This window comes from Sinocyclocheilus grahami, unplaced genomic scaffold (assembly GCF_001515645.1).
Source record: "Sinocyclocheilus grahami isolate Dianchi unplaced genomic scaffold, SAMN03320097.WGS_v1.1 scaffold1028.1, whole genome shotgun sequence".
In the NCBI taxonomy this organism is placed as follows: domain Eukaryota; kingdom Metazoa; phylum Chordata; class Actinopteri; order Cypriniformes; family Cyprinidae; genus Sinocyclocheilus; species Sinocyclocheilus grahami.
In genome coordinates this window covers 35,084-60,287 of record NW_015506207.1, presented here as the reverse complement: position 1 = coordinate 60,287, position 25,204 = coordinate 35,084, and the positions used below count along the sequence as shown (strand labels likewise).

General features: G+C 39.4%; 2 protein-coding genes and 2 long non-coding RNA genes across 6 annotated transcripts; 1 reads left to right on the top strand and 3 right to left on the bottom strand.

Annotated features, from left to right (window-relative positions):
* Window positions 1-6,443: 6,443 nt before the first annotated feature.
* LOC107565813 (uncharacterized) lies at window positions 6,444-9,515 on the top strand. 2 transcript variants are annotated; one of them, XR_001606430.1, is made up of 5 exons: window positions 6,444-6,559; window positions 6,646-6,973; window positions 7,094-7,379; window positions 9,091-9,325; window positions 9,447-9,515. It is a non-coding gene; the product is annotated as an uncharacterized lncRNA (long non-coding RNA). The 2 variants fall into 2 exon arrangements; XR_001606431.1 differs by lacking the exons at window positions 9,091-9,325; window positions 9,447-9,515 and adding an exon at window positions 7,594-7,862.
* Window positions 9,516-10,693: 1,178 nt separating this feature from the next.
* On the bottom strand, window positions 10,694-14,792 carry LOC107565812 (uncharacterized). Its single transcript, XR_001606429.1, has 4 exons — window positions 14,208-14,792; window positions 13,841-13,906; window positions 11,525-11,759; window positions 10,694-11,327 (listed from the first exon to the last, which is right to left on the bottom strand). It is a non-coding gene; the product is annotated as an uncharacterized lncRNA (long non-coding RNA).
* Window positions 14,793-16,849: 2,057 nt separating this feature from the next.
* On the bottom strand, window positions 16,850-18,044 carry LOC107565811 (GTPase IMAP family member 7-like). Its single transcript, XM_016251091.1, has one exon. It carries the CDS (start codon window positions 18,036-18,038, stop codon window positions 17,046-17,048), a length of 993 nt encoding a protein of 330 aa, XP_016106577.1. The 5' UTR covers window positions 18,039-18,044; the 3' UTR covers window positions 16,850-17,045.
* Window positions 18,045-19,594: 1,550 nt separating this feature from the next.
* LOC107565810 (GTPase IMAP family member 7-like) lies at window positions 19,595-22,091 on the bottom strand. 2 transcript variants are annotated; one of them, XM_016251089.1, is made up of 4 exons: window positions 21,897-22,091; window positions 21,746-21,819; window positions 20,796-20,831; window positions 19,595-20,704 (listed from the first exon to the last, which is right to left on the bottom strand). In XM_016251089.1, the coding sequence occupies exons 2-4, from the start codon at window positions 21,777-21,779 to the stop codon at window positions 19,791-19,793; spliced, it is 984 nt and encodes a 327-aa protein (XP_016106575.1). In that variant the 5' UTR covers window positions 21,780-21,819; window positions 21,897-22,091; the 3' UTR covers window positions 19,595-19,790. The 2 variants fall into 2 exon arrangements, with proteins under 2 accessions (XP_016106575.1, XP_016106576.1); XM_016251090.1 differs by lacking the exon at window positions 21,897-22,091 and having other exon boundaries at window positions 21,746-21,869.
* Between the last annotated feature and the right edge of the window lie 3,113 nt (window positions 22,092-25,204).

Sequence of the window (25,204 nt, the reverse complement as noted above, 5' to 3'; positions counted from 1 at the left end):
AAGAGTTTACAGTGATGCTTCTGCCATAAATATATTTAGTTTTTAAAAAGAGCTGAAGCTATAGACATTTAAATGTTAATTAGCATTTAAAACCTTCTCCTACACAGGGGCGGTTCTGGAAGGGGGGCAGTGCCCCCGTGTCGACAAGCTTGGCCCCCGCTCTGGCCCCTCTAAATTTGGAATCGTATCACACAAAATAATATTGGGTGCAATGCGCAGTTTGTCCTGTGGGTGGCAGTAATGGAAAAAAGTAAAACATCACCACCAGCAATAAAAAATATTGTATGGCATGCTGGAGAAAATGCAGAAATGTATTGGCTGACCATTTTCACATCTTCTGGGACTGTAATATCATTCGTACTTACTGGCAGGATTTGAATAGAGAGATAAATGCAATAATGGGATTGAATCTTGAGTGTGACTTTAGAACAATGTACCTGGGACTGTCCTCTTCAAAAATAGCAAAGAAGGATATATACCTCTTTAATATATTATTAGCAACCAGTAAGAAGGCCATTACAAGGAAATGGCTTAAGCATCTGTATGAGAATGGCAAGAAATTGTACATGATGTCTACAGTATGGAAGCGCTGACCCTTTCCTTAAGACAACAATCTACCAACATCTCATCATACTGGGGGAGGTGGATGAGAGGAAAAGAAACATAACTTTGTATGGCAGAATCTGATCAAAATCTGAATACTCATGAATGTAGTATGTTATTTTTGGTGACCGCTGTATGTATATGTCTGTTATGTGTATAGGTTGTTCTTTAGAATGTATCCTTTTGTTCTGTATTTGTTTGAAAAAAAGGAGGAATATAAATATTGTATGGCATGACACCCATATCTGGTACTTAAGTAAAAAGAGGGTTTTTTGCATAGTTAATAGATGACACTATTAGGCTACTTTGCTCATCGCTTATTATAGATCAGCTAACAATCTATAAAGGTGCCAAATGCATTTACTTGCACATATTTGAGAATATATTTCAATGATATAGTTAACACGTTTGGAAATATTTTGAATAAAAGAAAAAATAAATAAAACATAAGTCTATATCAGTAATACAGTGCTATTGTGGCTACAGTCTGCTATAGTACAGTCTCTAAAGCAGACCACACGAGACAGAAACATAAACAGTCTTGTGTTAGATGTAAAATACTACATGTCCATGTCCACCACAGTTTAAAAAGTCTCAAAATAACTGATAAACAATGCACACAGCACTTGTCATATATTACAACAACTATATATACATATAAACCCACAAAATAAATAAAACGAAAATAAAACAGTAAAAGGACTTTTTTTTTGTTTGCACTATTGTAATATATAAATAGTATATTACACTATTTATATGCTATTTTAAATATATAAATAATTGTCTTGTATATATATAAATATACTGTATGTAAACATCTGTTATGTGAAATAGCTTACTCAGGAGAGAACTAAATCAAAAATAACATGCAATTTTCATGATCCCTCTTATATCGTTTCAATTATTAACATTTTGCACATTCTGCAAAGGGTATGTAAACTTATGAGCAGAACTGTATATATAGAGAGAGAGAGTGCCATCTGAAATTTTCTTCTAAAATGAGCATTTTTATCAGGCTCCTATGTTTTAGTTCAGTAATTTTACTCTAATAGCAAAGTACAGGCCCTTTTCTACGCAATTAAAGTGAAATAACTGAACATAAATATAGGAGCCTGGTAAAAATGCCAACAATAATGCTATTATTGCTAACACCATTGATATTTTTGCTTCATCCATTAAAACAAAACAAGTCAATAAGTTCACTTGTAAACATGTAGCTCATTATTAACCCCCATTAGAAGAAAACAAACAGCGGGTCAGTTTTTAGATCAGCTGGTGAGAGTAATTTCACCGTCCCCTCTGGCTCTGACCAAACAAGCATCTTCTCAGCCGCTCCAGACTCTGTTTGTTACACTGCAGTTATTCTGGCAGTCAAAGCTGGCAAGCTCTGTCAACTGATGAGAAACACTGAGAAGGCTTCAGGCTGGACCTTTGGACCTTTTGAGATTTCCATCAGATCTGTGACTGGCGTTTGGTGCCATCAGGGTTGATTCTCAGGATGAACCTGCAAGCACAATAAAAAAAGACATTATTTTTCAGACCAGTTGGGGTGAAATTCGAGGGAGGATGGCGTTTCAGTTCCAGCTGCTTAGGGTTTTTTGGAAATTAAACTGATCTCTATATTTTATCCATTTAATAGTCTTCGAAAGCGATCCCAGCTCTGCATAAAAACGTAGTGTGATATTTGTGTTTGTGTTTGCTGCGCAATGCCGTCTTTTGTGATTGGCCATAATCTCTGCAGACTGCAGCCAATAGAAATGCTTCTCTATCAGTGTGTGTGCTCTTCCTCACAGAACAGATCGTGAAAACAGACTCAAGTTTTTGTTCACAGATCACAGATTAACCACTGTGCATCTCCAAGAAAACACAGCGCTGTTTCGTTGATGAATGAATCTGCGTTTTTGAACAAATCTAGTGAGTCAAAGATTCAATGACCCATTCATAAAGAGAGACACTTGCTTCGTTCCTAAATGAATCAGCCATTTGAACAAATCGATTGAATGAATGAATGATTCAGTGACAAAGACAGTGACTTGTTGCTGGCGGTTTCAGTTTCATTTTTAAAGTATAAATGGAGTTATTTAAATTGTTTAATATATTCAAAACTTTATATTTCAAACATTCATCTCATAACATTGTTATTATGAATTTAAATGCATTCATGCCACCTCCGAGCCTCGTTAAACAGTCTGTAAATATTCCTTAATGTCACATTTGTGTTGTTCTGTGCAAAGATGAACTGTTGATGCTGATTTCATTTGTCTGGGAACTTATTCTTCCTGATTGTACCGAATTATTTCAATTGACTTTACTTTAACATTATTGATAGAAGTTTATGAATATAATTTTAACACAAAAGATGACATAATAAAAGCCCCTGCAAATCACTTTAACCCTCAAGCATCCTTCAGGATGGGCAAAATCTTTTTTTTATAGTTTCCTTAATCTGAGCAGTACAAGTCCTGGCTACTTTTCTTAAGTTTGCCACCAGAATAGACTCAAGAAAAAACATTTAAAAAAGAACTCAATTTAACAAAGTTAAGTGGTTGGGGGGGAAAAACTCCTAAATTTGTCCTTCGTGGACAAAAGTGGGCACCCATAGGAAATGAATGGGAAATACTTTAATTCAATAATAATTTTTTTTTGTCCAATAAAAATCAATAATTGATATTTTGATAGTTTTTATACCACCATATGTCAGCAGATGTCACCAAATTTGATTATTATTTTTTATTATTATTTTATTTTTCTGAAGTAAAATAAATATTAAATATAACAAAAATAAGAATATTTTACATAAATATGTTACGTTTAAAGGTAAAAACACCACAAATTTTTTTTTTGCATAAATAGATAAGATTTTATTTGATCAAAGACAGTCGTATGACATTTATAAGAAAAAAAAGGGATCACACCTGAGAGCTTAAGGGCTGCTACACGAAGAATGCTCGAGGGTTAAGAGTCAAATATTGTCTCATAATGAGAAGGTTGATTTCTGTCATTGATCAGAAGGTGTTCCTCATTTTTTAGAAGCACGAGAGCTCCTAAAAACACATGCAAGTGTCAAGTCCTGAAGAATGTAATGCTACCTTTTAAAAACTAATCGCATGTGTTTATGAAAAGTATAAACTATTAAATATAAATCTACAAATCATGCAATTCTTTACCACTAAATAAGAAATGTGTTTATGGCTTAGCTAATCGGGCCAATTAGAGACAATAACTTATCATTCACGGTTTTTATTAAATCATACTTTCCCTTCACTAATCAATATTTTTGTTTGTTTATTTATTTGTTTTTATTAAACACAAGGGGTCATTACGTTACCGTGTGCAGATTCACACACAATGTATATTTAATCTGGCCAGAATTGCAGGGTGCCTGTCTTAAGTAATAAATTCAATGTTATTATAGATTATTTCCAAGCTAGAGTCCCCCCAGTGAATTCTGGCCATTTCCACCAGTGTATATACATATTACAAATGCATTATCAGATATGAGATGAACTATGGGGCAAGTTAGATTTTTTTACTGAGCACCATTACACCTCTAATATTTGTCTTAAAATCAATCGCATTCAAATAATTAAAGTTCCATTCTTTACAATGCATTCCTGTAGCTCAAGATGCTAGAATGCGGAGATAATGGGTTTGATTCACTGGGAGTAACACAAGGACAGCTAACGCTGAAGAAGAGTCTGTCAGCTGTTGTGGCTCGATGCTGATTCTGCCCTTCATAGTCAGCTTCCATGATTTTGCTGAGAGAACAGACTCTCCTGTAACACAGCATCGCAGCAGGCTATAGGAAAAACGACCAGACACAACAGTACATATATTTGATAACTTTGCTGTATTAATAATGGCATATTGCTAACCCGTTCTGTGTGTTAGTGCAGAGCAGCAGTGGTGTACAGTCAGGGAACGCCAGCTGCAAATATCATAATAAAGACACTAAGACACTGATGGATGATCGTTTAAAAGCACTTTAACTCTTTACTCTGCTGCCTGGTAAACCTCTGCTCTCTCTCCTTCCGCTGGTTTAATCTCCAGTCACATTATATCATTTGTGCCTTCTTAAAGGTGCAATAGGTGATTGTCTCCAGAAACATTTTTTCTTATGCTGGTTGAAAGTCTCTTCACATCCCGATAGCAGTCGTTAAGTTAAGTGGTCTAAGTGTATTTATATATATTTATATATTCTGTGGAAGGCGTAGGACCAAGAAATGTTCGTCCAATCAAAACGCTCGGTCCGAGCGTTTTAATCAGCTTTCCTACCTGCCTGTCAACATGTATTTGCATACTTCTGCGCACCCTGTTTGCGCAGACAGAATACGTCATCAGCGCGTTTCACGTACGCTATGCCGTTAGAGCGAGAATGACAGACAAACATAAAAAACCGGACCTTCCTTCACAACAACCGAGTACAAGTGCCCTTGTACAGGTATCCACCAAAAGAAAAACAGTCTTTGAAAAGGCTACAGTGAAAAAAGGCTGGATGAAAACAGAGCAAAAACCCGAGTTAATATCGGTGTTGCTTTTCCACGCTGGAGACAACTACGGGAGTCAAAGGGTCTGAATGATGACGCCATGGTTGCAGTATTTCTTTTGGACAGGTAAGTTAGGTATATGGTGTGATTCGATTTGGGTGTGTTTTGATATAACGCATAGCTTAGTTTATGTACCTTGACGACTTAGCTCAACTACAGCAGCATCGTGTAATCAGGTAACTATGCTTATGTTTACAAAGTTATGAGAGAACGACAACATCAACACCGCTGGTGCATGGACACGTGAAGCCACCACCACCAGATGTGTCGACAGTTGCTTCTGAGACTTCCTACCAACTGTGAGTAAAACGTCATGTTTCACACTTAAATGGAAATACCCTCAACGTCGCTTTGAAAAGTCCAACATATCCATTTGTGTTCAGCAAAAGGCAGAACAAGCCCATTATTTTTCTTTTATGTTTTCTGTGCCTGATGACTCAGTTTACAAACGTATTACTGTACATGTTCACTTTCACAAATCTGAGATGTGAGGTGCTTGAATATATTCATATATATGTCTTGTTCTAACAGTGAGGCTGATTTCAATATAGCTGGAGTCCAGCAGTTGGAAAGCACTGACTCTGAAGAGGCCGGCAGTCAAGATATAGCAAAAAGGTACGGAATTGTGTTTACCAATTGTAAGCAATGCACGTGCCAAGCGCAGTGTATAAATAGTTATATTGTTTGGGGCCCATCCTGACAGAAAGTCTTTTAATGTTTTCGTACTTACCAAATGAGCAAGACAATAATTTAATTAGCATTTTTTACTGGGTGTACCAAACACATCCTAGCTTTATACTGTTATCAAATTTGCATGATCGACCTATGCCAAAATTACAAACAAAACTATGCACGTACAGTAGTCAAGATTTGAAGTGGATCAAAAAAGTTAATATAAGTTGGCCTAAGATAAGAACACTTTGGTTTTACGTCAACTTTGAATAAAGGTTTTCGTCCACTTCAAATGTAGAGTACATCGATCAGAGGTTATTACATCTGTCAGTGGGGATCTAAGGTTGTAATTGAATTATTAATTATTATTATTATTAAAATGATTATTTTATATATGTGTAGTTTTTCAAACCGTATTTCTTTTCACTCCGTGTAGTGAATATGACCTTGAAAAAGATGTTGCGGATGAGTTCAATGACATTCAGAATACTACGTAAGTGGCTGTACTGACCTAACTGACGATAATTATCATGTATGAACACATATATTGTCTGAGTGGTGGTTTTACATTTAGTTTGTATTTATTCTGTATTAAATAGTATTGACTGGGAAGGTGAAACATGGCGTCCGGATTTTGAGACCGAGTCGGTGTCATCTTTAGAAGAATATGACACCAAAGAAGTAGACTCAGACTCTGATGACAGTGATGAAGACTACAGTCCACGTATCTGTGTTCAGTAAGTTTAAAGACTAAATGGTTGGTAGACATAAAGGTACTGCTAATTCTGTATTTTTTACATAACACTAATTATTAATGGTCAAGGGGTGCTTCAAAGACGGCCGTTAACTTAGAAGATATTTCGGCAATCAGCATGGAGGACACGGTGCACGATGTCTTACGTTCCCACAATCCATCGAGCACTGAGATGCCTCCAACCAAACACTCTCTTAAGGTCCAGGTTGTGGAGGATGCAACTGGTCATTCAGCATCCATAGTGTACCATGATTGTCTGAAGCAGTTGGCCAATTACCTTGTTTTACCAGTCACAAAGTGTAATGCTCACGATATTAACACCAAGTTACAGTGTGGGGCTTGTCAACCTTCTGAAATTAGTGTGACATCCAGGGGCACAGCTGCTATTATTGAATGGGTAAGTATATATTATTCAAAAACCTTTTGTTACATGTCTTGTAGGGGTTGTAGAGAGTTTGTCATATATGTTATGTAATGTATTGTTGACCCTGTTTTTCTAATCTTTTGTTTACTTCAGATATGTTCTTCAGACCATACTGTTTGGAAATGGTCTTCACAGCCAACTTTCACTCATGGCATGCTAATTGGGGACTTCATGTTGGCCACCAACATACTACTGTCAGGCAACAACTATGCCAAAATAGCACTTCTCTTCAAGTTCATGAGAATGGGCATGGCAGAAAGGACTTCTTTCTTCAAGATACAGGACACCTAATGTGTATACTCCATCAAAGATTTCTGGCTTTCAAAGAGAGCTGAAATCATCCACCAGTTACAGTCGAAAGGACCAATTGTAGTATTGGGTTAGTTGGAGACACACACAAACACACACACAAACACACACACACAAACACACACATACATAAGAGAGTAATACTAGAAAATAATTGGAAGTGTTATCACTGATAAAACTTTTGTGATACATTGTCAGTCGGTAGTGATGCCGCTTTTTTTCCTTAGAATATATAGGTGAGACATGTCATGCTTTTACCTAATTATTGTGATCTACATTTGTAGGAGATGCTAGGATGGACAGTCCAGGGTTCTGTGCACAGTACTGCACATACACGGCCATGGACAATGAGTCCAAAAAAATGATCAGCATGGTCAACATAGACAAGCGAGAAACACAAGAGGAATTGGGTTGTAATGGAGAAAGAGGCCTTCATTCGTACCTTTGAGACACTCTGTGAGGAGCTCAAGGTTACGGAGTTTTGCACCGATGCCCATGTTCAAATATCTGCCCTCTTCAGTGAGTATTGTATTTTGCTTTGTTTGTGGTTGATACACTAACCCAAAAACAAGCATGGAGTAACATCTGAAAATGTGTCACGTAAAATGTATACATTCTATTTTTTCAATTTATCCAGCAGACAAGGGGAAATACAAAGACATCTGGCATGGAGCTAAAAGCTTGAGTAAAAAAATCCTATATGTACGTTTTATAATAAAACATATGTTTCATAACCTAAATAAAAAACACTTTGGTTTTACGTCAACTTTGAATAACGGTTTTCATCCACTTCAAATGTAGAGCACATCGATCAGAGGTTATTACATCTGTCAGTGGGGATCTAAGGTTGTAATTGAATTATTAATTATTATTATTATTAAAATGATTATTTTATATATGTGTAGTTTTTCAAACCGTATTTCTTTTCACTCCGTGTAGTGAATATGACCTTGAAAAAGATGTTGCGGATGAGTTCAATGACATTCAGAATACTACGTAAGTGGCTGTACTGACCTAACTGACGATAATTATCATGTATGAACACATATATTGTCTGAGTGGTGGTTTTACATTTAGTTTGTATTTATTCTGTATTAAATAGTATTGACTGGGAAGGTGAAACATGGCGTCCGGATTTTGAGACCGAGTCGGTGTCATCTTTAGAAGAATATGACACCAAAGAAGTAGACTCAGACTCTGATGACAGTGATGAAGACTACAGTCCACGTATCTGTGTTCAGTAAGTTTAAAGACTAAATGGTTGGTAGACATAAAGGTACTGCTAATTCTGTATTTTTTACATAACACTAATTATTAATGGTCAAGGGGTGCTTCAAAGACGGCCGTTAACTTAGAAGATATTTCGGCAATCAGCATGGAGGACACGGTGCACGATGTCTTACGTTCCCACAATCCATCGAGCACTGAGATGCCTCCAACCAAACACTCTCTTAAGGTCCAGGTTGTGGAGGATGCAACTGGTCATTCAGCATCCATAGTGTACCATGATTGTCTGAAGCAGTTGGCCAATTACCTTGTTTTACCAGTCACAAAGTGTAATGCTCACGATATTAACACCAAGTTACAGTGTGGGGCTTGTCAACCTTCTGAAATTAGTGTGACATCCAGGGGCACAGCTGCTATTATTGAATGGGTAAGTATATATTATTCAAAAACATTTGTTACATTGTTACTTGTAGGGGCTGCCGCTTTTTTCCCCTTAGAATATATAGGTAAGACATGTCATGCTTTTACCTAATTATTGTCATCTATATTTGTAGGAGATGCTAGGATGGACAGTCCAGGATTCTGTGCACAGTACTGCACATACACGGCCATGGACAATGAGTCCAAAAAAATGATCAGCATGGTCAACATAGACAAGCGAGAAACACAAGAGGAATTGGGTTGTAATGGAGAAAGAGGCCTTCATTCGTACCTTTGAGACACTCTGTGAGGAGCTCAAGGTTACGGAGTTTTGCACCGATGCCCATGTTCAAATATCTGCCCTCTTCAGTGAGTATTGTATTTTGCTTTGTTTGTGGTTGATACACTAACCCAAAAACAAGCATGGAGTAACATCTGAAAATGTGTCACGTAAAATGTATACATTCTATTTTTTCAATTTATCCAGCAGACAAGGGGAAATATAAAGACAGTGGTGTACAACACACACTCGACATCTGGCATGGAGCTAAAAGCTTGAGTAAAAAAATCCTTGCGGTAGGTCTATATGTATGTTTTATAATAAAACAGTATATGTTTCATAACCTAAATAAAAAATATATAAATTGACAATAGGTACAAGCTATGAAATTTTACACACAGCTTAATTTAATAATGAATTATACAGAGACCAGCCAAGAGAAGAGCTGATGGCTCAATTCAGTATGTTGTATAACGAATTGTTTCAGTGCAATGCATTATCTTTCAATTGCTGATTAACAGGTAGACATTCCATGTCAAATTACTTCTGACTTGTTTTTGCAGATATAGAAAGAATTACAACAAAAAATCCCGAAGGTGGAGGTTAGGGTAAAGTAGAGAAGGACTACAGTTACATAGCAGACCTGCAGAGTGCTATCCTGATGAAGAAGTTATCCAGAACTGAGAAAATGCCATTGAGAAGATCCCTGAGGCCAGGTGATCCACGTCTACTTGGTATTCTGTCTGGTGGCCATGTACCAAGCACCCAGGAGTTGTTGCAGACACAACTCAGCAGAGGGACAGGTTAGTTGATTTAGTTTTTGTTCTGGCCCATGACATGAAGGATTCAATTATTATTGTAATATTGAAATGTTTTACAACTACTCAGCCAGTGGTGATATGCTGTCACCTTCTTTGCTGCAACTAGTCAGGATTTTTTATGTGTATGTATTAACTGATATGTAATTGTGAATATTTCTTTCTGCAGGACAGTCCCTTTAAAACCAGTTGTAGACAGCCCTGGCAACACACGTCAGAACACATGCACAACTTGAGCAGTCATCCAACACTGTATGTGTTACTTTACATCAGGGATGCTAGCCTTCAAGATCAACATGTCTGCAGTGTTAGACTCAAAGTTGGATCCAACTTACATGACTATATATTTTTTTTTACACCATAAAACTATGATTACCTTATTCTTGTGTGTTTGATTGCAATGTGAAAAAAAAGTAGGACAGTGGCTCCAAAGGACCAAATTTGATAACCTCTGGTTTGTAGAAAGTGAGCATATATTTTGCTGTTTATAATGTACTGGGTATATGTAAATTTAAGATGTTTGTTTGGATCATCATTGTTATATTGTATTTTTCATTGTTGTGCATGTACAGAAATTTTTGTCGAATTGTCAAGATAACAAAATATGTCTTTATTAGAAAAAATTACAAGTACCACAGAACAAGTAACAAATTTGTTTGCGAAGAGCACTTGGTAAAAAATAAATAAAGAGAATTTGTACAAATATTTCTATCAAGTGTCTACATTACGTATTGTTACAAATTATTTAGTTTTTTTGAACACACCATCTACATTATCTTTGTGGAACACAACCCTGATACTGTCCATGGGGGTCAGGGAAACGATCACGTATTGTCCACACGCAGCAGCTGGGAATGACCACCCTGTGCCCCTGTCCCAGTGCCCCATATTGCCACACAACAAATTGACGGTAAGCAGCATAACGGAACTGCCTATTGCTCTCCACAGCATCAGGAACAGCTCGGATATCAGTCCAGATACGTCTGGCTAAGCGCAGTACCCCCTCTTGTAAAATATAGGCCCCCATATGGGGGAGTCTGGAGATGCAGTGCTGCTGCTGTTGTTGCCCACAACACTTGCGTTCTAAGTCAGATGGCATCTCTCTGCAGTTAGCGCAGACACACCAACTAGGCTGACCAGAGAGAGAAGGGCCAGCTGGAGGAGCATCTGAAGCTGTGAGATGCATGATGTCAAACATCTGACTGGGGTCCCAGGCAAGACAAATCTCCAGAATCTGACGGCACTGCTGTAAACTCAGTCGTCGAATTCTGGCCTGTGAGGCAAAACATTATTTAAAATTATTTATATAGTTTTTAATAAATACAGCTTAGTTTTATAAGAGAAATTGTGTACAAAGTGCATGACAGGTAAAAAAGCAAAAATAAAAGTTTAACTGTCCACAGATTGAGACATGTTGAAGTTACTGTTGATGTTTCAATAAAGTCTTCATAAACAATGTTATGTAGTTACCTGCTCATCTGCAATTCGTGTAGATTGCAGATCTTGAACACGACGTGCGTCATCTAGTGTGAGTCCTAATGCTGCTTGTATGGTAACGTTACTCCGACCGCGGCCGGCCCGTCCTCTGCAGCCCCTACGTGTGACCCTTCATGTGGCCTGTGTCGGCCTGTACGCTCACGTCGGACAAGGTACTTGTCTCCATAAAAACATCAATGGAGCCAAGCAGACTGTCATCGTGGAAACCCTGACATGCAAGAAACATTATTCCACACAAGTTTTGCTAGATACACAAACGGAAAAATGGTGCATCTAATTCTGTTTTCTAAAAAGTTTTTTTTGAAGTTTGGTATTGTAGTACTGTTACTAACTGTACTATAACGTTTTCTCACCGGTGAATGAGTCATGATCTGTTGTAGTAATGCAGTGTCAGGTACTCTGTGCGCGTTCATGCGTTCAGGGGGCGTGGCTTTGGACGGCGATTTGCAGGGAGGGTGGGACGTTGCTTTCAGTGCTATCAGGCTAAAGTTAGCATTTTCACAGATCTCCTACTGCACCTTTAACTAATTTAGTTGATGTTAAAGGGGATGTCTAAAGCTCTTTCATGGATTCTGACTTACATACCCTGTTAAAGAGTGGGATTCTCATGCTAAACATGGCCAAAGTAAAACACAAAAGAGTTGAATGTATGAGAATTTCTGTGCCACATATACTACTGCCATGTTGGTTATAAAGGGTGAAAATCCTCATATGAACACTTCTCCTGGAAGAGGACACACACACTTCAACCACAGTGAGAGCAAGAGCTTCGTTAGGCAGCGCTGCACATCACTTGCTCCAGAAAAATCTGTCCTTCTGGGTTTGGTTCAAACAACAGTCACCAAAGAAGAGTTTTTTGTTTGTGAGGGAAAGATAACCTTGTTCAGCTTCCCAAAGAACCTGGCGTTATGTGAACAGCGGATGCAGTTTGTTTTCTGGGGCAGCAAGTGTGTTTGTTTGTTTGTTCCTGGCATTTCGGTGACAAATGTTTTATACAAAGGCACTGATATGAATCGCAGTTCTGTGTGAAAAGCTGCTCTGTGTGAGTTCATAGTCTGTGAGCTGAGAGATTTGTACTCAAGCATTACATTGATGTGCTCACACGTTACAATAATACACTCTTGACATTTGTCATTAAAATAACTACTCAAATTAGCTATTAAAATAGGAATAAAGAAATGAATGGAGAATATCTTGTGTTATGATACGCAATAAATATGTGCAGTGTCTTGGCACTCAAATAAAGTAAAGCATTCAAATATTACTGCTTATTCTAAACAAGTGCAAGCAGTTCTTAAAAAGTATTAATGTAAATACAGCTCAGTTGTTTTCAGAAAGAATCAATACAGTTGTATACAGACTCTTCAGCTCTATTCATACTCAAGATTAACATGATATTGTCAGAAACTGTGTGTATGTCCCCTTTAAACTGTAAACTATCAGTGATTTTGAAAGCATTTTGAAAATTACATATATATATATATATATGAATGAAGTGAAGTGACATGTGGCCAAGTATGGTGACCCTTACTCTGAATTAGTGCTCTGCATTTATCCCATCCAAAGTGCACACACACAGTAGTGAACACACACACACACAGTAGTGAACACACACACACAGCAGTGAACACACACCCGCAGCAGTGGGCAGCCATCTATGCTGCGGCGCCCGGTGGAGCAGTTGGGGGTTCGGTGCCTTGCTCAAGGGCCCCTCAGTCGTGGTACTGAAGGTGGGAGAGACATGTACATTCACTCCCCCCAGCTACAATCCCCCTGTAGCGACACCAGTACAATATCTCACGGTTCTCAACCAATCAGACTTGAGAACCAAAACGAACTGTTGTATAATAAGTAATATCACAGAATCATTCTGATTCTGATTCTGATAAAGCTCATTCTGATATCTGTTATCCAAATTTAATAGGAGAAAATTGATATGCCACACCTGTGAGGTGGATGGATTATCTTGGCAAAGGAGAAGTGCTCACTAACACAGATTTAGACAGATTTGTGAACAATATTTGAGAGAAATAGGCCTTTTGTGTACATAGAAAAAGTCTTAGATCTTTGAGTTCATCTCATGACAAATGGGGGCAAAAACAAAAGTGTTGCGTTTATAATTTTGTTCAGTGTGTATATATATAAATATATAAGTGTGTTGGTAATTAAAAAGTTGCTAAGCCCCATGGACTTCCATAGTAGGAAAAAATAAAAATACTATGGGAGTCAATGGGGGCCAGAAACTGTTGGTTAACTATCCCTTTAAGTAGATCATAATGTAGTACAAACCTGCATCTGATTTTAGCTTGAGATGTGCATCTGTTTCCTCTCACCTTCTGCACACTTGAGATTTACCTGAAAATAAATTACACTGATTTGAGAAATAAACAAGTAGCATTTACTAAAGCAAATGTTTTTTGTGCTTTAACGCAGCAAATGCATGAGATCTTTTATCATAAATGAGAATGATGACCGTGATCATAATGAACAGTAAGAGAAGCAAACCACACCAGAGTTAATTAACATGTGTAGGAGAGAAGAAGGTCAAATAGAGATCTGAAAGCACGGAAGCTGATAAAAGACTGCTGGAGAACATTGTTACTGCTTTAACAACAGCAGCACATCAAGAAGAGGAGAAGTAGTAGTAAGAACTCACCTGTCCTGCATCATGCACCCAGAAACACTGAAACCTCTGTTTAAATGTGTTGAATAGCTCTGATAGTGACGGGTAAAGACGTGCAGAGTCTGCTCGGTGCGGATACAGATTACAGTGAAGGACTGTCAGGAACACATGTTATATAATACTCTGAGTCTGCATGTTGATACCGGACTGCTTCAGAGCTCTTGTGTCTCATCCGCTGGATGTAGCTGTTCATTTCCAGCTGTTCTGCTGCATGACACTGTCTTATTCTGCATTGCTCTGGAGTTCTTCAGCAGCTCTCTTACTGCTCCGTTCATCTTTCTTCAGTCTGTCTCTCTCTCTCCTGGTCTTAGGTTTGTTTTCTTTATTCTTCATCTCTCTGTCTCCAGTGTGTCAACTGCAGCATCAGCTCCACTGAAAGATAAATGATGCAGAGCTCTGCTCCTTTCTGCCTCTGCTATGGTTTTCTCTTCGGTCTCCTTTCACGAGAAAAGCTTGTAGACCAGAAGTGAACAACTGTCAATAATCCATCAGCTTTTAACGGAAGTGTTGAAGAATCCAGGCGTATCAACTACAGACACAGGTCTCTTTTTGTTTCTCCTTTCTGAGCTGATATTCTGGACACACAAACTGGAGCTGAGCAACTGTGAAGTGTGGCCGAACAACAACTTTAGATCGATTTCAATCGCATACATATAATCGGATTCGCACTGACGATGTGAACGTAGCTTTCATGCTAGTGTATATATCCCATATCGTGACTTTACCCTTACTCACACGACTCAACATAAGAGCTGGTGGAAGAGCATGGTTTTAAACTTACCTTACAGGAAAATATCGTTTCAGGTCATGTTCGAACAGTTCATCTTTGAACTGTTTCGATGCCAGGCCTAGCATCAGACGCACAAACGTCCAGGAAAACAGTCGTCTAAACCAGAGCTGATATTCTGGACACACAAACTGGAGCTGAGCAACTGTGAAGCGTGGCCGAACAACAACTTTAGATCGATTCCAATCGCATACATATAATCGGATTCGCACTGACGATGTGAACGTAGCTTTCATGCTAGTGTATATATCCCATATCGTGACTTTACCCTTACTCACACGACTCAAAATATGAGCTGGTGGAAGAGCATGGTTTTAAACTTACCTTACAGGAAAATATCGTTTGAGGTCATGTTCGAACAGTTCATCTTTGAACTGTTTCGATGCCAGGCCTAGCATCAGACGCACAAACGTCCAGGAAAACATTCTCCTTCTTCTTCTTCCGATCTGCGAGAGGCAACCAGCTCACAGACGCACTACCGCCCCCTACCTGCTGGAGACCGCGAGAAGAAAACTCCCTGTTAGCCCTGCGGTCTCCAGATATTAATCAAGAGTGCCAGTAACTTCCCCAAGGATTGCCTTCGAACAGGCTTTAACTGTAATATCTAGACGAACTTCCTTTAATTCAGCAAAGGTGCTTCTTCCTTTGGGTCCGCTCGTCGCATATTCTTCCATAACTTTAATAAGCTCTCGGTCAAGAGACACCCAAACTTCTGCTGTACCCTTGCGAGATGTTCAATCCTAACGCTGCTTTCCGGCTCGGTGTTTCACACTGCACTTGCACATGTGCCAAGAGTGCATGTTCGCTTGTTTATTAGTGTTTTTCTCACTCGCAATGATAGCTCACATCCCGGTGTAAACTTGGGTGGATTTGTTTCAAACTTCCAGTGGTGTTTGTCGTCAGGCCTGGAGAAAAGGTGTTGTCTCTGTTAAGACAATAAGTGATCACACATAAAACTTATTTGTGATTACTGCTAATGACATCGGACACTAAATTAAATTATCACACAATTCAAGAAATTCTTTCCTACAAGGACAAATATGACAAAACTGTGCAAGTTCTTTATTTACAGTACAAAAGCTTATTTACAGTACAAAAGCTTATTTACAGGAAATATTGGGATATAACAACCCTCTGAAGTGACACGAGAAACACAACACGTGGACTGGGAACGGCTGCTATAGACTCTATGCAGTACACAGATGAATGGTACATATAAATGATCAATGGTAGTTAGATGGTACACATATACACGTATTACAAAGGGTTCACATACTGTATAGCAGGGGTTTCTAAGCCTACTGAGAGCTACTGTCCTGCAGACTTCGGCTCCAATGCTCCAACACAGAGGTTCCCAACCCGGGTCCTGGAGGCACCCCAACACTGTCTCCTTTCTCTGACGCACCAGTTTCAGGTCTTGGAGTCTCTACTAATGAGCTGATGACCTGAATCAGGTGTGTTTTTTATTTACAGTACAAAAGCTTACAGTACAAAAGCTTATTTACAGGAAATATTGGGATATAACAACCCTCTGAAGTGACACGAGAAACACAACACGTGGACTGGGAACGGCTGCTATAGACTCTATGCAGTACACAGATGAATGGTACATATAAATGATCAATGGTAGTTAGATGGTACACATATACACGTATTACAAAGGGTTCACATACTGTATAGCAGGGGTTTCTAAGCCTACTGAGAGCTACTGTCCTGCAGACTTCGGCTCCAATGCTCCAACACAGAGGTTCCCAACCCGGGTCCTGGAGGCACCCCAACACTGTCTCCTTTCTCTGACGCACCAGTTTCAGGTCTTGGAGTCTCTACTAATGAGCTGATGACCTGAATCAGGTGTGTTTGATCAAGGAGACATGCAAACGTGCAGTGCTGGGGTGCCTCCAGACCAGGGGTGGGAACCACTGCTCCAGCACAGCTGTCTGTAATCATCAAGCGATCCTGAACACCTGAGCTGCTTCAGCTGTGTTTGACTGACTGGGGCTAACATACATATTACCAGAATGTGATTAAGATTTGATTTTGCGAATCTGCTGAAAGATCTTTTGTATTATATTTGGATGAGTACAGGTCTGTTCTTCCTCCTGTCTGGCCTCTCTGAGCTTGGTTTCATAATAACGCTTGTACTCTGTCAGTTTACACTGGTTTAGTCGTTCCAGCTCTTTGATCTTCTCTTCTTTCTCTTGCTCGGACACTGTCAGTGTCTCTATTCTCTCCTGCAGTTTCTTCATCTCTTCAGCAATTCTGGCCTCCAGTTCTCTCTGTATGTCTTGTAGTTTCTTCTCATACAGCTTCTTCAGTTCCTCTGGTCTAGTTTTCAGCATGAGCTCCACGTGCTGGTACGAGTCGCTGGTGTAATGTTCACCTCCACTAGCAGCGACTACGCCATCTACTTTCTGCAGGAACTCCACAACCTGGTTACGATCCTCCATGTCTTTATTGTTGAACACATGATGTCTTCCCCCACAGCGACTCAAGATTTCCTGCAGAGCCTCGTTGGCTTCCATGAATTCTTCAATAGAGCTGGTCAGTTCATCCCCGTGAGTGAAGAGGACGATTGTGTGTTTATCTGCTGCTTCTCCAAATATGGCTCTGATCTTCTCCACCGAGAGTCTCTCTTCCTCAGTGAACACATCCACTTTAATGACCAGGATGATGGCGTGAGGTCCAGGTGCGGTCATGTTTATGCACTTACTGATCTTCTGTGTCAGAAGCTCCTCCTCTGAAATGTCTGTGTCAAACATGCCCGGTGTATCTACTACTGTGATGTCTCTTCCAGCCACACTCTCGGTCTCTTTCGAGCACTCTTTAGTCACAGAAGAAGGGCTTTTGACGACTCTGAAGGCTTTTCTGCCCAGGATGGTGTTTCCGGAGGAGCTTTTACCTGCTCCAGTCATTCCCACCAGCACCAGTCTCACAGACACTGAAGACCAGTGAGAGAAAGAAGACGCGCTCATCAATGAGCCAAAACAGACCGATTGAGAATCAAGTGAGTAGTCCATGTTTATACTCACAGTTCGGGTCATCAATACCAAAGCTGCCCCTTCTTCCTACAAAGAGAAGAAAATTATTTAATTCATTTGTTCTTTATCTTGCTAATTAAAATAATCAAAAGTGTCCGTGAGGCAGCTGACATACTGGCGTCATGATGAAAATGCAATCCTAAGTGTTCTAACTGTTAGTCTAAATGCGTTTAGGACAAAGAGCATGTAAATGATCATTATGCTACCGTTTCTGCTTGAACATGTTACACAAATCAAATCAATTTGTGTTGTACATTTTCATTTCGCAACTTATAAAGCGTTCAAATGTGCATGCAATTTACATATTAAGACTACTGTTGGAAATGGCGAATGTAAATTCTATAATTTAATTTTCATTTTACACCAAACTTTGCACGTGTGGGTAATGGAAAATGTAAATTTAAATACAGAAGTACAATACCATTTTGCATATTGCACTTTAAATAGAACTTCTCTAGCTGTATGCTTGCATAGATTGATTGCCATCATCTGGGAGGAGGTGTCAGGGTACCTGCGGCTCCCCAGCCACATCTGACATGGTGAAATACTACAGTGTGAAACAGCTGTGTTCTGTGTGAGCATCTGTTAAACTGTGCTGTATTTCTGTGATGCACAGCTGTATTTTCAGCATCATTCCTCCAGCCTTCAGTGTCACATGATCTTCAGAAATCAGTATAATATGCTGCTCTGCTGCTCGAGCTGTTTGTTTGCAGAGCTTCACAGCACATGTTGTTGCCATTTCAGCGATACTTCATTTCAAATCTCTGCGATAGCTTTGCAGGGGTCCTCTAACAAGCATTTAAATGAAATTACTGACAACAACACGCTGTTAGAGTAACGATGAAGGAAGGAAAGCCGAATAAAGCAGGCCTTTTCAGACTCGGAGGTAAACCGCACACGTATCTGTGGTTAGTTCAGATGCTTGTCTCGGTCCAGGCTCGTCTGAAACGCTTCTGGAAGGCAGAGAGAGAAAAGCTTATTTACAGTACAAAAGCTTATTTACAGTACAAAAGCTTATTTACAGTACAAAAGCTTATTTACAGTACAAAAGCTTATTTACAGTACAAAAGCTTATTTACAGTACAAAAGCTTATTTACAGTACAAAAGCTTATTTACAGTACAAAAGCTTATTTACAGTACAAAAGCTTATTTACAGTACAAAAGCTTATTTACAGTACAAAAGCTTATTTACAGTACAAAAGCTTATTTACAGGAAATATTGGGATATAACAACCCTCTGAAGTGACACGAGAAACACAACACGTGGACTGGGAACGGCTGCTATAGACTCTATGCAGTACACAGATGAATGGTACATATAAATGATCAATGGTAGTTAGATGGTACACATATACACGTATTACAAAGGGTTCACATACTGTATAGCAGGGGTTTCTAAGCCTACTGAGAGCTACTGTCCTGCAGACTTCGGCTCCAATGCTCCAACACAGAGGTTCCCAACCCGGGTCCTGGAGGCACCCCAACACTGTCTCCTTTCTCTGACGCACCAGTTTCAGGTCTTGGAGTCTCTACTAATGAGCTGATGACCTGAATCAGGTGTGTTTGATCAAGGAGACATGCAAACGTGCAGTGCTGGGGTGCCTCCAGACCAGGGGTGGGAACCACTGCTCCAGCACAGCTGTCTGTAATCATCAAGCGATCCTGAACACCTGAGCTGCTTCAGCTGTGTTTGACTGACTGGGGCTAACATACATATTACCAGAATGTGATTAAGATTTGATTTTGCGAATCTGCTGAAAGATCTTTTGTATTATATTTGGATGAGTACAGGTCTGTTCTTCCTCCTGTCTGGCCTCTCTGAGCTTGGTTTCATAATAACGCTTGTACTCTGTCAGTTTACACTGGTTTAGTCGTTCCAGCTCTTTGATCTTCTCTTCTTTCTCTTGCTCGGACACTGTCAGTGTCTCTATTCTCTCCTGCAGTTTCTTCATCTCTTCAGCAATTCTGGCCTCCAGTTCTCTCTGTATGTCTTGTAGTTTCTTCTCATACAGCTTCTTCAGTTCCTCTGGTCTAGTTTTCAGCATGAGCTCCACGTGCTGGTACGAGTCGCTGGTGTAATGTTCACCTCCACTAGCAGCGACTACGCCATCTACTTTCTGCAGGAACTCCACAACCTGGTTACGATCCTCCATGTCTTTATTGTTGAACACATGATGTCTTCCCCCACAGCGACTCAAGATTTCCTGCAGAGCCTCGTTGGCTTCCATGAATTCTTCAATAGAGCTGGTCAGTTCATCCCCGTGAGTGAAGAGGACGATTGTGTGTTTATCTGCTGCTTCTCCAAATATGGCTCTGATCTTCTCCACCGAGAGTCTCTCTTCCTCAGTGAACACATCCACTTTAATGACCAGGATGATGGCGTGAGGTCCAGGTGCGGTCATGTTTATGCACTTACTGATCTTCTGTGTCAGAAGCTCCTCCTCTGAAATGTCTGTGTCAAACATGCCCGGTGTATCTACTACTGTGATGTCTCTTCCAGCCACACTCTCGGTCTCTTTCGAGCACTCTTTAGTCACAGAAGAAGGGCTTTTGACGACTCTGAAGGCTTTTCTGCCCAGGATGGTGTTTCCGGAGGAGCTTTTACCTGCTCCAGTCATTCCCACCAGCACCAGTCTCACAGACACTGAAGACCAGTGAGAGAAAGAAGACGCGCTCATCAATGAGCCAAAACAGACCGATTGAGAATCAAGTGAGTAGTCCATGTTTATACTCACAGTTCGGGTCATCAATACCAAAGCTGCCCCTTCTTCCTACAAAGAGAAGAAAATTATTTAATTCATTTGTTCTTTATCTTGCTAATTAAAATAATCAAAAGTGTCCGTGAGGCAGCTGACATACTGGCGTCATGATGAAAATGCAATCCTAAGTGTTCTAACTGTTAGTCTAAATGCGTTTAGGACAAAGAGCATGTAAATGATCATTATGCTACCGTTTCTGCTTGGACATGTTACACAAATCAAATCAATTTGTGTTGTACATTTTCATTTCGCAACTTATAAAGCGTTCAAATGTGCATGCAATTTACATATTAAGACTACTGTTGGAAATGGCGAATGTAAATTCTATAATTTAATTTTCATTTTACACCAAACTTTGCACGTGTGGGTAATGGAAAATGTAAATTTAAATACAGAAGTACAATACCATTTTGCATATTGCACTTTAAATAGAACTTCTCTAGCTGTATGCTTGCATAGATTGATTGCTCCCCAGCCACATCTGACATGGTGAAATACTACAGTGTGAAACAGCTGTGTTCTGTGTGAATCTCTGTTAAACTGTAATGTATTTCTGTGATGCGCAGCTGTATTTTCAGCATCATTCCTCCAGTCTTCAGTGTCACATGATCTTCAGAAATCAGTATAATATGCTGCTCTGCTGCTCGAGCGGTTTGTTTGCAGAGCTTCACAGCACATGTTGTTGCCATTTCAGCGATACTTCATTTCAAATCTCTGCGATAGCTTTGCAGGGGTCCTCTAACAAGCATTTAAATGAAATTACTGACAACAACACGCTGTTAGAGTAACGATGAAGGAAGGAAAGCCGAATAAAGCAGGCCTTTTCAGACTCGGAGGTAAACCGCACACGTATCTGTGGTTAGTTCAGATGCTTGTCTCGGTCCAGGCTCGTCTGAAACGCTTCTGGAAGGCAGAGAGAGAGGTACCTGCGGTCTGTGTGGTGTCGCCTGACGAAGCCATGCTCGGTTTCTCCGCGGATTTCTCTGATGATCACCGGAAGCTGAACACAAACAACATGCGGTCATGCGAAACATTTCTCTAGAGTCTGGACGCACGACAACAACAAGCTGTACTTACATCAAGTTACGTCCTTAGCTGATAAATCCTCCTTTTTGTTGTTGTTGTGTTTTTGGAGCTAACGTTTCGGGTGTCTTCTTCTTCCTCGTCGTCTTCTTCTTCTTCTTCTTCTTCGCGGTTTAACGGCGGATGCATCCACGAGCGCTGCATTACCGCCATCTTCTGGATTATTCTCCTGCGATGTTACTCCAGTTTAACTCCTCCAGCTTGTTTTCCTCATCAAACCCGCTCTAATTAAGACATTACTCATTCTCTGTTTCTAATCCGATCACTTTGCAGTATGCATCTTTAATGCCTGCCCCTGCAACCCATCTCGTCTCAATTCTTCATCATGCTTCTCCTCTGCTCTTCATGTCTTCTGCCGCTTAAAGTGCATGTCCTATGGTTTCTAATGTCTGACAACACTCACACAAACCAGCAGGATGCGTCTCTATAACGCGTAGTGTCCTATTTAAATGACTGTGTCCTGCTCTTAATCTTGGCATCACTATTTCTCCAAGTCCTCTCTGTATCAGCCTTGTTTTGAACGGCTCACAGATGTCCTCCTTCAGCTTCCCTGTCCCACTGATGTTGCCCTTCTCTAATTACACAAGCTCTATGAGTAATATTTGAAGATGTTGTGGCTCAGATAAGGTCCGTGGGGTTTATTTCTTTGCTCTTGGCAGACATGCACTCCTACAGAAACATGGGTTTTGTGCAGATAGGGGAGCAAACATATGTTGTCAGCCAAATAAAATGATCAACCATTTCAAATAAAATAATGGCGTTTTTTAAGATTGAAAAATGCTATAACTTTGGAGTTTGACAGCGAACACATTGCAGCCGTGCTTGAGACGGCGATGACGGCCTTCAGGTCTGTGTTCAGCTGCTGCAGCAGGAACATGTGCTGCTTCTGCTGCTGTTCTGCTGTGATTCACCAGCACAAACACATGCTGAGCATTACAAACAGCTGATTCAACTAGATGGACGTATGAGCTGTGTTGTCTGAAAAGAGTCTTTCACGTTTATATGTCTGTTATAATTGACCAAAGTAATGTGTCATGGACCTACAGACATTCATAGCAATCGCAAAGCGTGACAAAATGAGTATTCACTAAAGTCTTAATTCTGTGTCTGTTACTCGCTCTCATGTTGCTCTCGCACGTCAAACACGCTTTTAGACGTCTGTGCGCTGTAAGGTTTTACGTTTTGTTTTATTTCATTTTTAAGGTTTTATTTTATTTAAGGCATTATTATTATTATTATTTCCCATTTCATATTTTATAGTTATTTCCCATTTCATTTCCCGCGTCTTGTTTTTTAAATGCAAAAACGCATTCTCTTGGGACTCAGCTCACGTGCATCTACAGGTATTTCCTGAACAACCGCAGGTCAGATATTCTCGCACAGAATGAGAGCTCATTAAATCACCAACACGATTGTTTCTTTTTGCTAATTATTGTTTTATTTTAGTTCGTTTTTCAGTAACTGTTGTTTCGTTTAGTTTTTCATTTATTTTGAAATGTTAATTTTATTTAAATAAAATTTAAATAAAATTGAAACCCCCCCACTGAAACCCAAAAATAAGCAAACACACAGCAGGCAGGTGTGCAGGCCATCACCCTCCCATGAGAACGGGCTCCCAAAGGGAAACCCAGCAGCAACAAACAACTCACAAAACACACTCAAACTAAACTCAAAACAATTACAGCCATTACGAACATGCAAACACCCCACTTCCCTTATTTAAAGGAACTAGATGAGTGATAAACGCAGAACAATACACGGCGATCTGAACAGGAACTCAGAGAATGTTAAATAGTGTGTGTAATGGCTCTCAGGTGAGTGTGTGATTAGTGACGGCTGTGTGATCGGTGAATTCAGCTGTGTAAGTGCAATAGATGATGGGAACTGTAGTCCAGAGTGACATGTAACAGTCTGTGTAGTGTGAGAGTCAATGTAATGGTAGAGTGACCTCTAGTGGCAATCGGCCCGAAGGCCACGGACCGGATTCGTGACACTGATACTCTAAACCAGATAACACTGCAATTTGTCTGATATACAAAATTAATCATCATTTAACTTTTCTATCAGCCAAAAGGTAGAAAGAGACTGAGAAAAACAATTTATTGAATTATATTAATTCTTAAGTTTTTCTAATTTTTCAGCTTCTTCTGACCAGCAAAAATTCAAGAAGTGTTATACGATAATGGAAAATTACTGCTTCACAACACTGTCCTGTGACGTTAAAGACCTTGATATGGAGACACACACACATACACACACACACACAAAGCTTGTGAAGGCAACACAGTGCACAATGAAACCATAACTATAGCAAGAGCATAAGTAAAAATTAATAACTATGAAATAATATGTACACATAATAAGTACATTTCAACATCCATAACATCCAATAAACTGTGTTGCTTGGTACAAATAAAGTTTTGTTTTGCTTTCTTTTTCAGAACGTTTTATTAGCTGAAAAAAATATATACATATATATGTTTTTTTTTTTTTTACTGAAGTGGTTGTATAACAGCAATATCAGTTGCTTTTGTTCTGAATATCAGCTCTCCTGATAAACGTATATAGGTCAACGGCATGATAGTGAGTAATTTTGCTTAACTGTTGTAAACTATTAACCAGCAACAGCAGCTTATGAAACTACTTAGCACCTGCCTTGCCCTCTCCCTTTTCATAATCATATGAACTGGAAAACAAAGTGAATTCAGTTGATATGCTTAAACGTAAGGTAAGCCAGTTTCTTTTCTGTTTGAAAAAGAAACAAACACTTTATTTAAGATAAGTGGCTATGCATGCATTATTTTCAGGCTTTGAATGTTTTTGATCTGAACCTAGTGAATACTTCTAAGAGCAATATTCTTACTGCTGCTTCATGGATGAGTTTGTTCATTTTCACTTTGATCAGAGACTCAAACAGAAATATATCTTGTCTGTCAGTGATGGACCACTTCAAATTGGTGTTTGACACTTGTGGGAATCAACTAGAGGAAACATTTAAACCGTAAGCATTTCTTGCTCTAACTTGACTTTATAAATGTATATTATATAATTTATGTTTGCATTATGACAAGTATAGTTGATAAAAATGTAGTCACTTTAGAGTGTACTTTACCAGAACATGTTCTCTATGTGTGTTATGGATCAAGTTGGGACATGCACATAAATGTAAATAAATGGCTTTCCAGCAGATTCACTGTATGTGATATTCCACAAAGCATAAAAAACCTAGACTCCCACTCAAACCATGCTCATGCTTAAAGAGTGTGAAATACTCTGATAGTCCACTAACAATTAAAAATGGC

Excerpts from the sequence above, each read along its gene's own strand:
- LOC107565811 (XM_016251091.1), bottom strand. The coding sequence starts at position 18,038 with ATGGACTACTCACTTGATTCTCAATCGGTCTGTTTTGGCTCATTGATG.
- LOC107565810 (XM_016251089.1), bottom strand. The coding sequence starts at position 21,779 with ATGGCTTCGTCAGGCGACACCACACAGACCGCAG. Across the intron at positions 20,832-21,745 it reads CGACACCACACAGACCGCAG|GAAGAAGGGGCAGCTTTGGT; the intron begins GTACCTCTCTCT and ends TTCTCTTTGTAG. Across the intron at positions 20,705-20,795 it reads TGGTATTGATGACCCGAACT|TGTCTGTGAGACTGGTGCTG; the intron begins GTGAGTATAAAC and ends ACTGGTCTTCAG.